This window comes from Gymnoscopelus braueri, assembly GCF_963280865.1.
Source record: "Gymnoscopelus braueri genome assembly, chromosome: 7".
NCBI lineage: Eukaryota > Metazoa > Chordata > Actinopteri > Myctophiformes > Myctophidae > Gymnoscopelus > Gymnoscopelus braueri.
In genome coordinates, this window is record NC_137608.1 from 15,205,543 (window position 1) to 15,221,584 (window position 16,042).

Genomic DNA, 16,042 nt, shown 5'->3' on the forward strand with positions numbered 1-16,042 from the left:
TAAGTTCAAGCAAACTTGAATTGCAGTTATCTTAACTTGTTAATAGTTTGTTTGTGACAGTCTCCCTGGAGACTTGCAGGCCAGCTATGTGACATCTGGTTGATGTCAAGGTCTTTCCTTGATTTGAATGTAACTTGGGTTGCTTGCTTTATCGTGGGCCAGTGTTTACACACCTTATCTTAGACATATACTCTTACATCCACGTCTCGGTAGTGGTAGTGTAATAAAGAATCAATGTCATGTGAATGTGATTGCATTTTGTTCCAAGTAACCACAGTTACTCATTATGATCCACTTCAGAGACAGCTTTTCCGTTTTCAATTCCCAAAACGGTTCAAAGTAGAGTTATAAATGATGCAGATATTAGAGATACACATGTTTTCTTGCCTCAGGGTACACCTGGCTGGCACAGTGATGGAGCTGAAAGTATGATTCATTGCCCTTCATGATGAGGCTTCACTGAGCAGCTATCAATGGACTTATTGTAATACTACAGCCCTCCGTGGTTAAACTGTCCTGTCACTGCTGGGCTGTCCTTATGTTGAACATTAACCTTAGATCCACACACGTCGACAGAACTCATTTTCCTCCAACCAACCAAAACTAACGTTGCTTAGTGTTACTTTACTTCATTCAATGTCTTTGACAGGGACAATGTAAAAGTTCAGCAATGGAAATCTGATGCATTTGTACCACCAGATATGGTTTAAGAGCTGTTCACCTGCAGTCCCTGGGCAGGCGAAGAACAATAAAACAGTCAGGAGTCTCAGTACAATCACACTACATAAAAAAATAATCACTATGATGAAACGCATAAAGCAATGTATTATGATACAGTTAGGTTACATGATGTTACAGTAGTAAAACACAGAGGACTTTATCCTCTCATGTGGTGGACACAGAAGAGGAACACCCTGTAATAGAAAAGGAAGTGCATGAGCTCAGTTACATATAGTTACAGTACATTGAGTGTCTGACTGTCACCTTGTATGAGTTGCTTTGAGTTAACCACATACTGTAAGCCCTACTTCATACGATGAATACTAGCGTATGTGACTGTGAACTTGTAGATCTGCTATTTTTGAAAAGAAAGTCTGTAGTCCACGTTATGACTTGAGATGTAAAAGCTCACGCTTAATTGTTGTTCTAATGGAAGGGAATTCCAAACTTAGAGAAATGGCTTCATATGAAAAGGTGGGGATACAGGGTCACTCACTGGTTGGGTTTACAGTACACCAGTGGTTCCCAACGTTTTAGCCCGAAAAGACCCAAAGAGAAACTCGACGTTTGCCCGGGACCCAAACTAGTGAAAATAGCAGATCTAGTTTTCGAATTTATGGCATTTCTTACATTTAGATTTCTTGTTATATATGAAACTATTTTGAATATTTTCGGAATTTGTTTTAAATATTCTTTTTAGGGGAAAAATAAAGGGGATATTTACTCGGCGACCCATACAAATTGACCTGCGACTCACAAATGGGTCCCGACCCACTGTTTGAACAGCGCTCTATATACTCTACGCTGTCTGTGTAAACGTCACTGAGGTGGAAGCTAGTGCGGTTTGAAAGGAAGTGGTGCTCATGCTACATACAGTATGATGACAAAGTAGAATACTGTGTCTTTTGCTTTCAGGTTTTTCAAATCCTCTGACTACTTTCCATCTTTACTTTGGCATGTTCAGTCTGTGGTCTGTGGGCGGGGCCAGGCTCTGCTTGGCTGCAAGTGATGTCATGTTGGTGGGAACGAGCCACACCCGCCAACCGTAGGACCATAGAAACATTGGAAGTCAGCCCTGGTGTATATCTAGGCTAAATATTCTTTCCAGTTCAAATATCTCTAGGTATATTTAGTTACACCCATCATCATAGCCTCTAAAATAAAGATAGACACATACATAATTTATGACATAACTGATATGACTTCTGTCTTTGATTTGATCATCTTTATTTCGAACATCATGCAGGTAAAAATAAAACAAATCCAGACCATGCCATAAATTGACCCCCACAGATTGTGATAGACTGACTTTTCATATTAGTAGTAGTACGTACGCAAAGTTTCTTCAAGTTGAGCTCCCCTCTTCTTGAGGGACATTAATGGTATATATATTGTGTTGGAAAAGGGACAACAATTGGGATTCTCAATCTAGGGCCAAATACAAAAAAATATGAAAAATGGAACACATTTCCAATTCTAGGAGGACAACATTTTTCATTCTATTTCACTCATATATTTGGCTGACATCTCAATAGAAAAACGCTTGGCTGTTTCGACACAGAGCCTTCTTCAGAGTGTTTTTGAAGTATTACAGTTTCATAACTTGTCATATACTGTATATTTTTGGTTGCATCAACTGAGCCGGTTACAAAAAGGGGAAACTGAATGAAAAATGGATAAGTTATTTTCCAAGTCTGCACACACAGGGCACATTTGTTGTTTCTATGCTGCATTACAGTGGCCCAAAATAACCTCCTTGCTCTTTCCATTCTCCATCCAATACAGCTTATTTTACTACCTAGTTTTTTTTTTAATTACTCAGCTCCCTTTTCCCCCCCCTCCCCACCCCTGGCCTCTTCTTCCTACTGCTTTTTTCTCTCCATCAGTTAGTCATATCCAATCTGTGTTTCCAGTCGAAGGGGTTTCTACTCTTGGCTGGTCGTGGTCGCTGCGGCGGGCCTCTCGTAGTGCTGATCTCAGCAGTGTTTCTGACTGGCTGGCTGGCAGGACTCAGGGAGCTGTTCCTCAGGAAGTGTGACCTGGATAGATGTCTGGGGACCTCCCAGGGGTCCTTGGGGTGTGGTACCAGGGGGTCCCCAGCTAAATTAGTTGCAATTAGTTACTTAATCAGCGTCACAAATCATTTTAACCACTTTAACCATATGTTATACTTTGGCTATTAAAAAATAGCAGATATACAAGCTCATAGCGTGGCACCGCTTGTAGATCTGCTAATTTGAGCAAATCTTTGAATATATACTGTATGTATACTTTTTTTTGTTTAACTCAAATGCTTCTTGGGGGTCACAAAATATGAGATGGGGGGGGGGGGGGGTCTGCAGCCAAATATGTATCATTTTGGGGGTCCTTCACATGAAAAGGTTTGAGAACCACTGCCTTAGCAGTGAGGAGGGGCCACTCTGTGAGCAGTGGTTCCCCAGCTGTAGTCCTATTTTTTTTTTTAAAGAACGTCATAAATAATAAAAGAAATCAAATAAATTCCATACATTTCCAAAGAAAAAAACCTTAAAGAAGTAGTGAAAATAGCACATTCGCACCACGTTGTGAGCTTGTAGATCTGCCATTTTCACTAGTTTGGGTCCTGGGGGAGATATCAAATTTCCCTTTTTGGGTCCTGAGCTGAACAGTTTGGGAACCAGTGACATAGAGCTGACCATGGTCATGGTCATGGAACACACATGGCCGGGTCAGCTGTTACATTATACGCTGACCTTGCATAAGAAGAGACTTGTTTATCCCTACAGTAGGACTTTAGTCCGACAGATGACTGACACATGTAGAACTTCTTGAAAAGGGGAATGTTTTCATGCAAGAACAATCGGTTTGAGTCGCCAAGTTTCATGCATTCAGTGTGTTTCAAACATTTCAAACATTTCAAACGTTTCAAACATACACCATGTGCCGGCTTGATGAAAACTCTCTGGAGTCGTAAATCTTGTTGGAACAGACAGTTTTCCTTGTATGAACCTTGTGCTAGACATTAAAACCTTTTCTGAGCCTGAGCATTTTGTTTAATGCTTAGATTATTCAAAAACGATATAAATGTATGTTTGTATGGTTCCTTTTTATGTGAACGTTTTCTAATTTGTTTGATCTCTCTTTTCCAGCCGCGTGGTTTTACCCTGTAGTGTGGAGGAGGTGAGTACAGTACATTACATTATAGCCACAATTAAGAGCCATGTGAACAAGTAGCCTCTCTGCGGTGCACTTCTCCACAATCATAGCTTTATTAGGCCTGTCACAATTATGACATAATCGTCTAATCGCAATTATTTGAGATAATTGCAATTATTTTCTCCTAATCGTTTCCATGTTGAAACATTTTCATGCATAAAAAATAGCTGATCTACAAGCTTGTACATCTGCTATTTCAGCTTTTTTTTTAAAGTGTAAAATTAATAAATATGTCAGTAATTTCTTTGTACTGTATATTTCAGTTATGTATCATATCTGCCCTTTGCATTTTTTTTATTACGAGGCAAATAGAAATGTATTTTTTTATGTTCAATGCCAAAAACACAATTATATCGTTAATCGCAATTATTAGTGTGACAATTCATCGTCAACTTAAATCTTTAATGGTGACAGCCCTAAGCTTCATTCATACCCACAAACGAAGTAGGGAAAAAGAGAGCGTTGATAATGAATGCACTGTCTTGCCCTTTTACTGTCCTGTGTGGCTGCTGGTTCTGATGAGTAAACACAGCCCACAGTCCCTTCCAAACTAAGACATAGTTTGTCATCCCTGTGATTCTTTAATGTGATGGGGCAGTTGTTTTGTTTCTCGTTGTTTAGAAAGGATTGTGTTATGAGAGCCAGCAGTGCAACGCTCACAGCCTTATATGGCCACAGAATCTGTCTGCAATTAGGTGGCAGATTAAAACATGTTTTAAGTGTGTTCTTAGGGAAACGTACTAGAAGTTCTGAGGCGATGGCAAATCGGTTTATTGTTCAACCATCATTAAAAGGAGGAACCAAAGTATTGATTTCAACTAACGGCGTGTGGGATTGGCTTTAAGTTACCAGAGGCAAATAATAACCTTGGGATTCCGTTGAGGATTGATCTGGAAGGATGAAGGATGAAGGAGGTCTATTTGCAGAAGGCCTGTCTTTCCCAGCCATTGGGCTGGGAGGGACGAGTTTGTCTGGCTGCTGTTCAGCTCTGTGGTAAGCTTGGGTTGGCTGTGATGCGTAGAGCCAGTGCGGGATGATAGCCAACATCTTCCCCAAGCGTAGTGTTATGTTATTTTTACCACAGTTAAAACGTATATACAAAAACAAAGCCATCAACAAAACGAACCCTAAGCCTGGACACCGAGACACACGGTTGAATCACATAACGATTCTGTTTTCATATTCCTTCCTTCCATGACACTGTGTCCTTAACAACTCTTTGACTGCCATGGACGAGCTAATTCGTCTGATGGTACTTGGTCCACAGTGCCATGGACGAGTTAGAAGAGTTGGGGCTTGAAAAGGTATCATTATGTACTTAATGTCCTCAAAGTCACGCATCCAACGAGCTTTGAACTGAGCAGATTGGACCTTCCCTTCCAGAGATAATGGCCAAAACAAAACGTCCATATTCACCGATTTTCGATTGAGTTCCGGCCATTGTCGCCCGTTTTTCTTTAACAACACGGGCTAGGAAGGTCGGACGGCGACAAACTAGATACCAGAGTAAAGTTCACTTTAAGCTGCATCCAACACATCCACTGCCATTTCCGTCAGAACCAGAGGCTTGGCCCGGCCCGAATAATTAGCATAGATTTCGGGCCTTGTCGGGCAGAATTTGAGAACTCTAGTGATCAGGCTGAATGTGAATGGTTCTGACTGAGTCCATTTAAGACTTATGCCTCACTTACCCTGAGACCCTAAAGGTGGTTTAATGTTTATCAGAGTCAAGTTAAAGGGCAAGACCACTTTGGTAGAGGTTTGGGTTGTGTAGTTTCCTTGCCATGATGTAACTCCAAAGGTGGACAAGAAATGAAAAATAATTGCTCCATTAATTAGAAATTGATAATTCAAAATATGCTCCTCATTGACTTACATTGTACACTGAAACAGCTCTCAAAGTCACTCTTTTAGCCCGTAAACGAACACAAACGAAGCTGATTCAGACAATATAGAACCTCACCAAACCCAGTACTGTTTATTTTTTTAATAAAAATGTCAACTTCCTGATGATTTTACTATTTGAAGATCCGGATCCGCCGATCCAGTCCGGGTTTTCTTTTTAATAAAAATAGCAAAATTAACAGTAAGTTAGCATTTTTATCAAAAAAACAAACAGTACTGGGTTTGATGATGTTCTATATTGTCTGAATCAACTTTGTTTATGTTCGTTTACATGCTAAAAGAGCGACTTTGAGAGCTGTTTCAGCATACAATGTAAGTCAATGAGGAACATATTTTGAAGGATCAATTTCTAATCAATGGAGCAATTATTTTTTATTTCTTGTCCACCTTTGGAGCTACATCATGGCGAGGTAACTACACAACCCAGACCTCTACCAAAGTGGTCTTGCCCTTTAAGTCCTTGGTTAGGGCTGCCACGATTATGACATTTTACATGATGATTAACCCATTAACTGCCAGAGGTATTTTCATATTTTTTTAGCCAGTGCCAGAGTTTTTCATTGAAAAAAAAAAGTACTCAGGAGCCGAGATACAGAATTTTTAAGTTTTAAGTTAACAAGGAAGTGGATAGGAGTCTAGATCTTCGAAAAATCATATCTCCTTGGTCTTTGGGTCAAATTGGAAAAAAAAGAATATATATATATATATATATATATATATATATATATATATATATATATATATATATATATATTTTTTTTTTTTTTAAGTTCACGTAGATCTACGCGATTGGCACGTGGCGGCTTTAAATAGGTTCGCGTAGATCTACGTGATTGGCAGTGAATCAGTTAATTGTCACACAAATAATTGCGATTGTGTTTTTGTCGTTGAACACTGGAACATTATGAATAAAAATTACATTGGCTTTTAGGCTTTGAAAGTTGCACAGGGCAGAAATGACAAATAACCTAAATATACAAAGAAATGACTGACATATTCAATAAATGTATACCTATAAACCCGTTCTACAAGCTTACAACGTTTTGAGCTTGTAGATCTGCTATTTCCATTCCTTTTTTTAAATGTTTGATTTTTTTTCAACATGGAGACATGATGATCATGCAGAATAATAATAATTATTATTATTGCTCTGTAAGAAATCATGAATCTAAATGTGTTTTTGTTAAGAACGTTCTTGTTGCGTTTCAGTACCAAGTGGGACAGTTGTTCTCGGTGGCCGAGGCTAGTAAAAACGAGACGGGCGGTGGTGAAGGCATCGAAGTCCTCAAAAATGAACCTTATGAAAAAGATGGCGAGAAAGGACAGTACACACACAAAATCTACCACTTAAAGAGGTAAGTGTCACACACACACACACACACACACAGTTCCTTTTTATGTTTCATCAGTGTTGCTTGCAGCCTAGCCCAGTGGGAAGGGCATAGTGGGGTAACGGGTTCGACCACTTGAGCCACTTTACAAACGTATTCCAGTGATATCAGTTGTTTTGACTTGCAGCCTCCGCTCAATGGCATCAGTGCAAAGCTCCCTATAGATACTAGTGTACTATCTTCATGCTACCAGCGAGTGGCAGTGTTGTCCTTCCTGTGATTTGAAGAGGTCTCTCCCAGTTTACAGACATGGCCTTTACGTGCATGCATTTTGCTTCCAACCCATTAAGACCTGAGGCGATTCTTAAAAATGTTTTCTAAATCCTAACAGTTTTTTGAAAAAAAATCTAAAAAATATGTTTTCAAGATTTTTCAAAAATAGCAGATCTACAAGCTCGTAGCGTGGCACTCGGTACCGCGCCATGAGCTTGTATATCTGCTATTTTTGAATAGCCTAAAGAAATCTAAAAATGACTCGGATGCGTTCCAGGTCTGAATGGGTTAAATGTTGCTTTAGGACTAGTCAGTAAGTCATGTGTGTGGTAATTAGGGCTGTCACTTTACCTGGTGAATTATAGAATGTTGAACTCAAAATTGTAGCACTTCCCGGACGTGTTAAAGGTAGGGTACGTGATTTTCTTTGGTTAAAACAAGTGTCAAATAGCTCTATATTCTGATAGTACTCATTGCTATAGAGTGTTTGTTCAGTAACTGGATTCTCCATGTTTCTCCTGCTCTTATTAAAACAGAAAATGCATTTGCAGGTCAGTATAGCAATTTAATCTAATCAGGATAGAGAACTCAGTCAGGATACAGATTAAACGGGTGAAATTGGAAGTGATGACAGTGACACAGAGAAATGAGCAGACTAAAAATGTATTTTCTGTTTATTAAAGAGCTGGAGAGACTCCTGAACAAACGCTCCATAGCAAAGATTACTATCAGAATATAGTGCTTTAACCTTTTGACAAAAACCTTAAAAATCACTTACTCTACCTGCCTTGTAATTCCAACAGGAAGCCTTCTTAGCCGTGGCTCCATATTCTATTAGACTAAAGCAAACTTTATCCAAGTGCCATAGTGGGTCTAGACCATTGATTCTCAAAGTGGGGTCCATGGGGGAGTTCCAGGGGGTCCCCAGCTAAATGATGGATAGTTAGGAACTAAATTGACCCTTATGGGTCTGTAACTCTGAGAGTGTACAAATGGAACCAAATGGACCCTAACGGGTCCATTTGGTTCCATTTGTACACTCTCAGAGTTAAATTAACATAGATTTTACAATATAAATTGGGGTCCCAGAGATAGAAATGCCATAAAATGGGGGTCCGTAGCATAATGCATGTCAAACTGGGGGTCCTTGAAATTAAAACGGTTGAAAATCGCTGCCAGAGCCATAAAAATCTTCTCTTATGGGGGTCCCTGGCATATCTTTTCAAATGGAGGTCCGCGGGCTAATAAGTGTCAATTTGGGGGTCCTTGACATGAAAAAGTTTGTGAACCACTGGTCTAGACTACTGCAGGAAAGCAATGCAACTTACATCAAAAAGACATTGTTCCTGTTATTCTTGTCAAAATGGAGTAAACTCCATTGGAGTTGACGAGTAAGGCGATGCTGCTGAAGGGTAACCTGACTCCGCCAGATGGAAGAAGCTTGCTTCACACACTTGTTTCACGACCTACTTCCATCTGGTATCTCGGTATAGCCCAACCGCTGCAAGACGGCGGTCCCTTTTTTTTTCAAGCTACTTGGCAGGTGACCGTCTTGTCTATCACCGCCTGGGCGTGCTATAACTCCAACCAATCATATTGAAGTGTCTACATGACGTATAGTAGCTGCGCAACTTGTAGTGGTGTTGTTTCGTGGTAACGTCCATGATGAATAGTGACAGAACTACAATGCAACAGGCGCTTCTCGATGGCGTCACACCAGATCTCGCTTAGATCCCGCCCGCTGATTGGTTCGACCGGGGGGTGGGTCGGTGTAAACTCCAATCTCTGAGTGTTCCTAGATGGAAGCTGTATTGTGAACTTAACGTGAACTCGATACCGCCCCATCTGGTGGAGTCAGGTTAGCTGAAGGGATAATCTCAACATAAAATCACCTACTCTGTAGGTCAGTGGTTTGCAACCTGTGGGTCGGGACTCCCAGGGGGGTCCCTACATAATTTTGGGGGGGGTCCCCAGATGATAGTGAAGTGACAATTTAAGGACTTTAAGACCTTTTTAATAACTATAGAAATAACTAAAGACTAAAGGAAAAATGCCATTACTGCATCAAAAGTAATCAACAAACTATACCATAAAACGTTGGCCAAATTGTCAAATAATATAAGAAAGAGGCAAGAATTGTGAAAATAGCCGATCTACAAGCTCACAATGCCTCACAACGCGAGGTGTTGTGAGCTTGTAGATCTGCTATTTTCACAATATTTATCTGTGGAACGGAGTGAAACAAAATGTGGGGTCCCAGTTCAAATATGATTATTTTGGGGGGTCACGGCCTGAAAAGGTTGAGAACCACTGCTGTAGGTGATGGCAACATCATTGAAGATGAGGCTTGTTTGCCGACTCTAAGAGCAATTACCTTACCATGTGGTTTGTTTGGTGGCAAGGGGGTCAGATTTTATTCAAACAAATTCAATTTTTAACATGAGTTTTGGAAAAGAAGCAACAGCCCTAGGGGTAATGTGTCACCTATCATGCATCTCCACCCCTCATTCCATCTCCTCACCCTGCAGTAAAGTCCCTGCGTTTGTCAAGATGATTGCCCCTGAAGGTTCCTTGGTCTTCCATGAAAAAGCCTGGAATGCTTATCCTTACTGCCGAACTAGTGAGTCTCCTCCTCCTCCTCCTCCCAGCCTGACTGCAGACCTTGTTCTCCCTTCCTCCTTCCTCCTCCTCCCCTCCCTCCCTGCTTTAACATACCTTTTTATAGTGTTTGTTTATGTTTGTGTGATATACGTCTAACAACTGTTTTCTTCTCTCTCTCTCTCTCTCATGCTTTACCTTCATCCAGTTGTGACAGTAAGTAACCACAAGTGGTGTTTTACTTTCTTATATGACAGGGTGCTCAGACGTAATGTATATACTTACCAATAGATTTGTTTACCTCAGTGTTGACTGTTTGTCAAAGATACGTGTGTGTGTGTGCAGGGCCGGCGCGTCCATACAGGCGACCTAGGCGGCCGCCTAGAGCGGCAGTTTGGAGAGGCGACAAAAAAAGTCTGGGAAAAAAATAATAATGATAATAAATCGGTAAAATCAGAATTAAATAACATAACCCTAACCTAACCCTAAAACCGAAATAAAGAAGCCAAAAACGTATAATAATCCGCGCGCGCGCGGGGGTCCGCCGCACGCGCGCTTCGTGCTCGCACGGGGGTGCATCAGAGAAATCTCGCCTAGAGCGCTGATCAGCCTACAACCGTGTGTGTGTGTGTGTGTGTGTGTGTGTGTGTGTGTGTGTGTGTGTGTGTGTGTGTGTGTGTGTGTGTGTGTGTGTGTGTGTGTGTGTGTGTGTGTGTGTGTGTGTGTGTGTGTGTGTGTGTGTGTGTGTGTGTGTGTGTGTGTGTGTGTGTGTGTGTGTGTGTGTGTGTGTGTGTGTGTGTGCGCGCGTAACACATTCTCAAGTCTGCAGCAGGCATCTCTAAACGTATTCAGCCACGTATTTTACTTGAAAACAGGGCCACAGGAAGGGTAGTGCGAGCGGTGCGGCCGCACAGGGCCCCGCACTTGGGGGAGCCCCGCCAAAAAATAATAATAATTTAGTGAACAGAATCACATTTAGTTATAAAAAGAAATATCCGCCCAAAACCGCAAAAAAAACGCTCGCACGCACGAGGACGGAGCGCGCACGCGACTTCGCACAGGGCCCCGCATTTCTCCCAGACGGCTCTGTATGTAATCTTTGGCAAAATGTCATATTCTGTAAAGGCCATCATGGACTACGTATCATATATTCCTAACATAAATGGTATTTCCAAATAGTTTGCAATGGACAAGTTTAACAGGTGGCGTGCGTGCGTGCGTGCGTGCGTGCGTGCGTGCGTGCGTGCGTGCGTGCGTGCGTGCGTGCGTGCGTGCGTGCGTGCGTGCGTGCGTGCGTGCGTGCGTGCGTGCGTGCGTGCGTGCGTGCGTGCGTGCGTGCGTGCGTGCGTGCGTGCGAGAGACTATACTTGTGAGTGCCAAATGTCCCCACGAGTATAGCAGAATTTGAGGTCCACACTAGACAAATAGATGTTTTGTGGTTAAATAAAAAGGTTTGTAGAGGCTTACAATTAGGAAAAACATTGAGCTTAGGCATTTAGAGGATAGATTTAAGGCAACCCCTAAACCGAACATCTAAATACCTAATCCTAACTAGGTGTCACACGCCAACAATAGCTGATCTACACGCTTAAAACGCATCGTGAAGTGAAGCTTTGTGAGCTTGTAGATCAGCTATTTACGGTGCATAACAGTATGTATAACTCGGGCTTTAGGTTTTGATCAAAAAAAAAAAGAGCTTAAAACAAACAAAGGCAAGTATAGTAATACAAACGTCTCGTCTGTGTGTGTTTACTGTTTACTTTCTTGACTGCATGTATCTCTATGGATGGACTGGTGTAATGGAAGTGTACTGGGATTGTGTTTTTACATGTTTGTCATTTAGCTTTGATCTTCTGTCCCTGTCTTCCAGAATGAGTATATGAAGGATGACTTCATGATTAAAATTGAGACGTGGCATAAACCTGACCTGGGGACGATAGAAAACGTGAGCTCCTCCAGAACACAAGCCTAAATGTGCATTATTAAGCGTGTACTGTGTGTATGTACGTGGTTATGTGTAGGGCTGTCACAATTATTACATAATCATCTAATCGCAAATATTTCAGATAATCGTAAGAGAATATTTTGCATGATCGTAATCGTCAAAAATGTTCATGCATTTTGAAACATTTTCAAAATATAGTGGAAATAGCAGATCTACGAGCTCACAACGCGTCCGCGTCGTGAGCTCGTAAATCGGTTATTTACATTTATTTTATTTACATTTTATAAAGTATAAAATTATTAAAAATGTCGGTAATTTCTTTGTATATTTAAGTTATTTGTCATATTTGCCCTGTGCAACGTCAAAGCCCTAAAAGCCAAACGGAAATGTAGCAAAGATTTGAGTTAAAAATGTTCGCTTAAAACATATATATATATATATATATATATATATATATATATATATATATATATATATATATATATATATATATATATTCAAAGATGGGCAAAAAAAATCAATATTTTTCAAAAATAGCAGATCTACAAGCTCAACGCGGCACTCGGTGCCGCGTTGAGCTTGTAGATCTGCTATTTTGGTTGGTTAAAATTGTTACCCTATGTTAAATAATTTTGCTTCCCCTGGTACCCTCCCAAAGACCACTGGTGGTCCCCGGACCACTGGTTGAGAACCACTGATGTAAACGTTCATAATGATGACAGCCCTGGTATAGTTCTGTGTAGTGATACATGGCTGTGTTTGGTTATAGGTACATAAGCTGGACAACACCACATGGAAGGCTGTAGAGGTCGTACCCATTGACATTGCAGACAGAGAGCAGGTGGCCGCTGCCGTAAGTAATACAATCGTTTTCCTTCTTATTCTTCTTATGCAACAATGATAATCTATGTATGTATGTTTTCAAAAGGACTGTTAACACATTTATTTACACCATGAACTGATCTGTAATACAAAGAATCCATATGTATCTAAGAAACGATAACGCAAAAACATATCAAAGGAAGTGCTCATCATGACATGTCACCCTGCAGGATTAAGCAATGTGTTGGCACCACCATGTGGACAGGCATGGCCATTACACAGTTCAGTCGCCCAAACTTTGTGTGGTTGATTGATTGAATACTTTATTAACAGTTTGCAAGAAAAAAACACAGGAAGTACAGTTTAATACAAATACAATGCTAAAAGGATTGAACCCAAGAAAGTACTATGACTTGTTTCCATTGGGGTCCTGTGTGTTCAATTCATCGAAACACTTAGTGACAGACACATATACAATGCTATGCAAAACATCATATAAACGAGTTGCAATCAAAAGGAAAAAGTACAGTAAACATGGGGCGGGCGGGGGGGGGGGGGGGGGGTGCATTTCTGGTGATGGGCTTGATTTATTTACAGCCACCTGTAAGTGCTCTTTTAGAGCGTTTTTGAAGGAGAGTAAGGATTCACACTTTTTTATGACTGTGGGTTGAACGTTCCACATTTTGGTGACATAGCAGTAGAACAAATTTAACCCCTTGTTTGAGCCGAATCTGTGCTGAACGTGATTTGTGGAGCTCCCTCTGGTGTTGTGTTTGTGGACGTCTTTGACGTTTTTGAAGTAGTTTGACAGGTACATGGGTGTCTTTTTGTTTGAGGTGTAGTGTATCTTGTAGACCAGGCCCATTGCAAGTTGCTGTACTCTGTCCTCTACCCTGAGCCATCCCACCTGTATTGTGTCGTTGATGTCCAGGAGAAACCAGCTAACTCCATTATTCTGCTTTTGCATTTTTTTTCCATAAATCACTGCTATTGAACACCCTTTACGTCTGTGTGTTGATTAAAAAAATATTGAACCAATGAAAAGTATTAAAAAGCGCTTTTGACAAAACCAGCTAACTCCATTGGATCCTCAAACCTTCTGCTAAACCATCTAACTCCACCAAAGGGGGGTGGAGTTAGCTGGTTTTGCTGACTCCAGGCTCCACCCCCTTTTGACCTCCAACCTCATTGTGAGCTTAGAGGTCCATTCAGCTGTTCTTATCAATGATGAACAAAACCTCCTAACCACTTTTTTTTTGTTTTTGTTTTTGTCATTTCCTGAAAAATGAACATTTTGGAGTTGGCTGGTTGCTGCCGGACAGCAGAGATATTTGTACTGTATATAATGTTTAAAAGTGCAGTTCAATATGCTGTACGTAACGGCTGTGTAAAACAAGCGTACAGCATTTAAAAGGAGGTCTGGTTTTATTGTAAAATTAACATGAGGCAACTGGGCATCGGTTATGCTGTCCCTTGGTGAAACATTGGTATGGTGTGACTTGATTGTGTGTTTTTGAAAACGTCATATCAGTTCTAGCTGCTCTCAGATCCACCTACTGTCTGGGTGTAAAGCAGTCTTTGTGCTTTAACAGGTTTTAGGGAAAACTAAATAAAGGGAATCGGCAGATCCAAGGGCTCTGTGACTATTATAATGACGATTATTTGCTTGCAAAGTATTTTAAACGTCTTTAAAATGTTAAAAAGATTTCAGTGTCAGCTAATCACTGAATCTTCATAAAATGTTGTAATAAACGTTCTTTGTCATTGACCTGGTTGACTGTTATACTAGTAGAACTGGGAACGAACATGAAGGAAGTAACCTAACCAGTTTGGATGTTCAATTTCCTTCACGTTTGTTGTTCCACGTCTCCTCTGGCTGAGCGAGAGGCCTCCAGTGAGGAAGAATCTCTCGAAGCTAGAGTGAAGCATTCTGGGTATTGTGATTTCATTGTTTGGTCCATAGAGTTATAATATATCCAGAGAACAGACAGCCCCGCCCAACACCTATTAATTTCAATGAAGTTGCTCACCCAGCACATGAAGTACCCGGAAGTACCCTCTTCTTCGGCATTTTGCGTAAGACTTGAACACCGAGCAGGCACGCTAGGGTTTCAAACGGTAGAAGCACACGCAGTAGCGTTTTAAATGCGTTTTAAAGTCTTGCAATCCCACATTTAACCACCAGGTGATCTCAGCCTCACTGTTCTACCACAAGTTGTGGGGGCTTGGTTTGGTCGGGGGAAAGTTCCTGTATTGATGCCAAGCAATACAGAGAAGATGTTCATCATGTATTATTGGTTGTTTTTGGTACACGCTTCATACATTAAATCATTGTAGATAAATATTCCTTTAAGTTGTGAATAAGTGGCTTCTATAACCTGACACAGAACACACGTAGAATGCGAACGGAACCATTTACATATTGGACCAATTACATAGAATGTAACAAGTTATTGTTGGGCAAATATGTTACATCATTCACAATTATCATCACAATTTGGTTGACTTATTTGTTAAACTTTCACAACTGACTGCTGTGGGCTGCAAACTGTGGCCTGCGTCTCCTTGGTATTTGTGGTATAGCACAATCTTATTGGGAACGGTTATTTTCCCTGTGGGTTATTTTAATCCACAGTGATCCTCCTAAATGTAGCAAAATATGGCTGAATTGCAGCCTTTTATCATTCAAATTGTTATGACCATTAATTGAGATCACAATTGTAACACCTACTGTGCAACTTGTTGGTATTCTGTTATGTTCATGCATTATAGAGAAATCTAATTAAAAGTAATGTTTTTACTGGGTTGATGTTGGGGCCACACTAGGGGGCCGGTGCCTCTGGAGGTAGAGCGGTAAGCCTTGGAATCTCAAGCTTCTAGGTTTGACTCCTCCTGGTATCGTGTCGAAGTGTCTTCGAGCTAAAGACTGAAAAAACGGCTCCCTGGATGTTTTTAAAGGAGAATTTCACCCCTGGAAGAACTTACAGTCACTCAATGTTAATAATATTTGTAGTAGATAACAGTAGCAAAATTTGAAATTTGCACCCTATGGCCAGAAAAACATAGAAGTCTGTGTGTTTGACTGGGGTTTGACTGGACTACTGCATTACTACAATTATGACCATAATGCTTTGGGGCACTGCCCTTCCTTGTGGGGAGGGGAGGCTGCGTGGGGGTGTGGTCTACATTGTAGTCAGGAAATAGGTGAGATAAAGAGACTATGAGTCAAATGACTCATAGCCTCTGAGGATAT

The 16,042-nt window shown here is 40.8% G+C and overlaps 1 protein-coding gene across 1 annotated transcript in view; it reads left to right on the plus strand.

The window, feature by feature from the left end:
- Positions 1–16,042, plus strand: part of LOC308089444 (phosphatidylinositol transfer protein beta isoform-like) — a 39,793-nt gene that overhangs the window by 2,916 nt on the left and 20,835 nt on the right. Inside the window, exons 2-7 of the mRNA XM_080434162.1 lie at positions 3,849–3,879; positions 7,030–7,175; positions 9,953–10,044; positions 10,231–10,238; positions 11,893–11,967; positions 12,737–12,820. Coding sequence (XP_080290288.1) covers positions 3,849–3,879; positions 7,030–7,175; positions 9,953–10,044; positions 10,231–10,238; positions 11,893–11,967; positions 12,737–12,820 — 436 coding nt within the window. The remainder of the gene's footprint in view (positions 1–3,848; positions 3,880–7,029; positions 7,176–9,952; positions 10,045–10,230; positions 10,239–11,892; positions 11,968–12,736; positions 12,821–16,042) is intronic.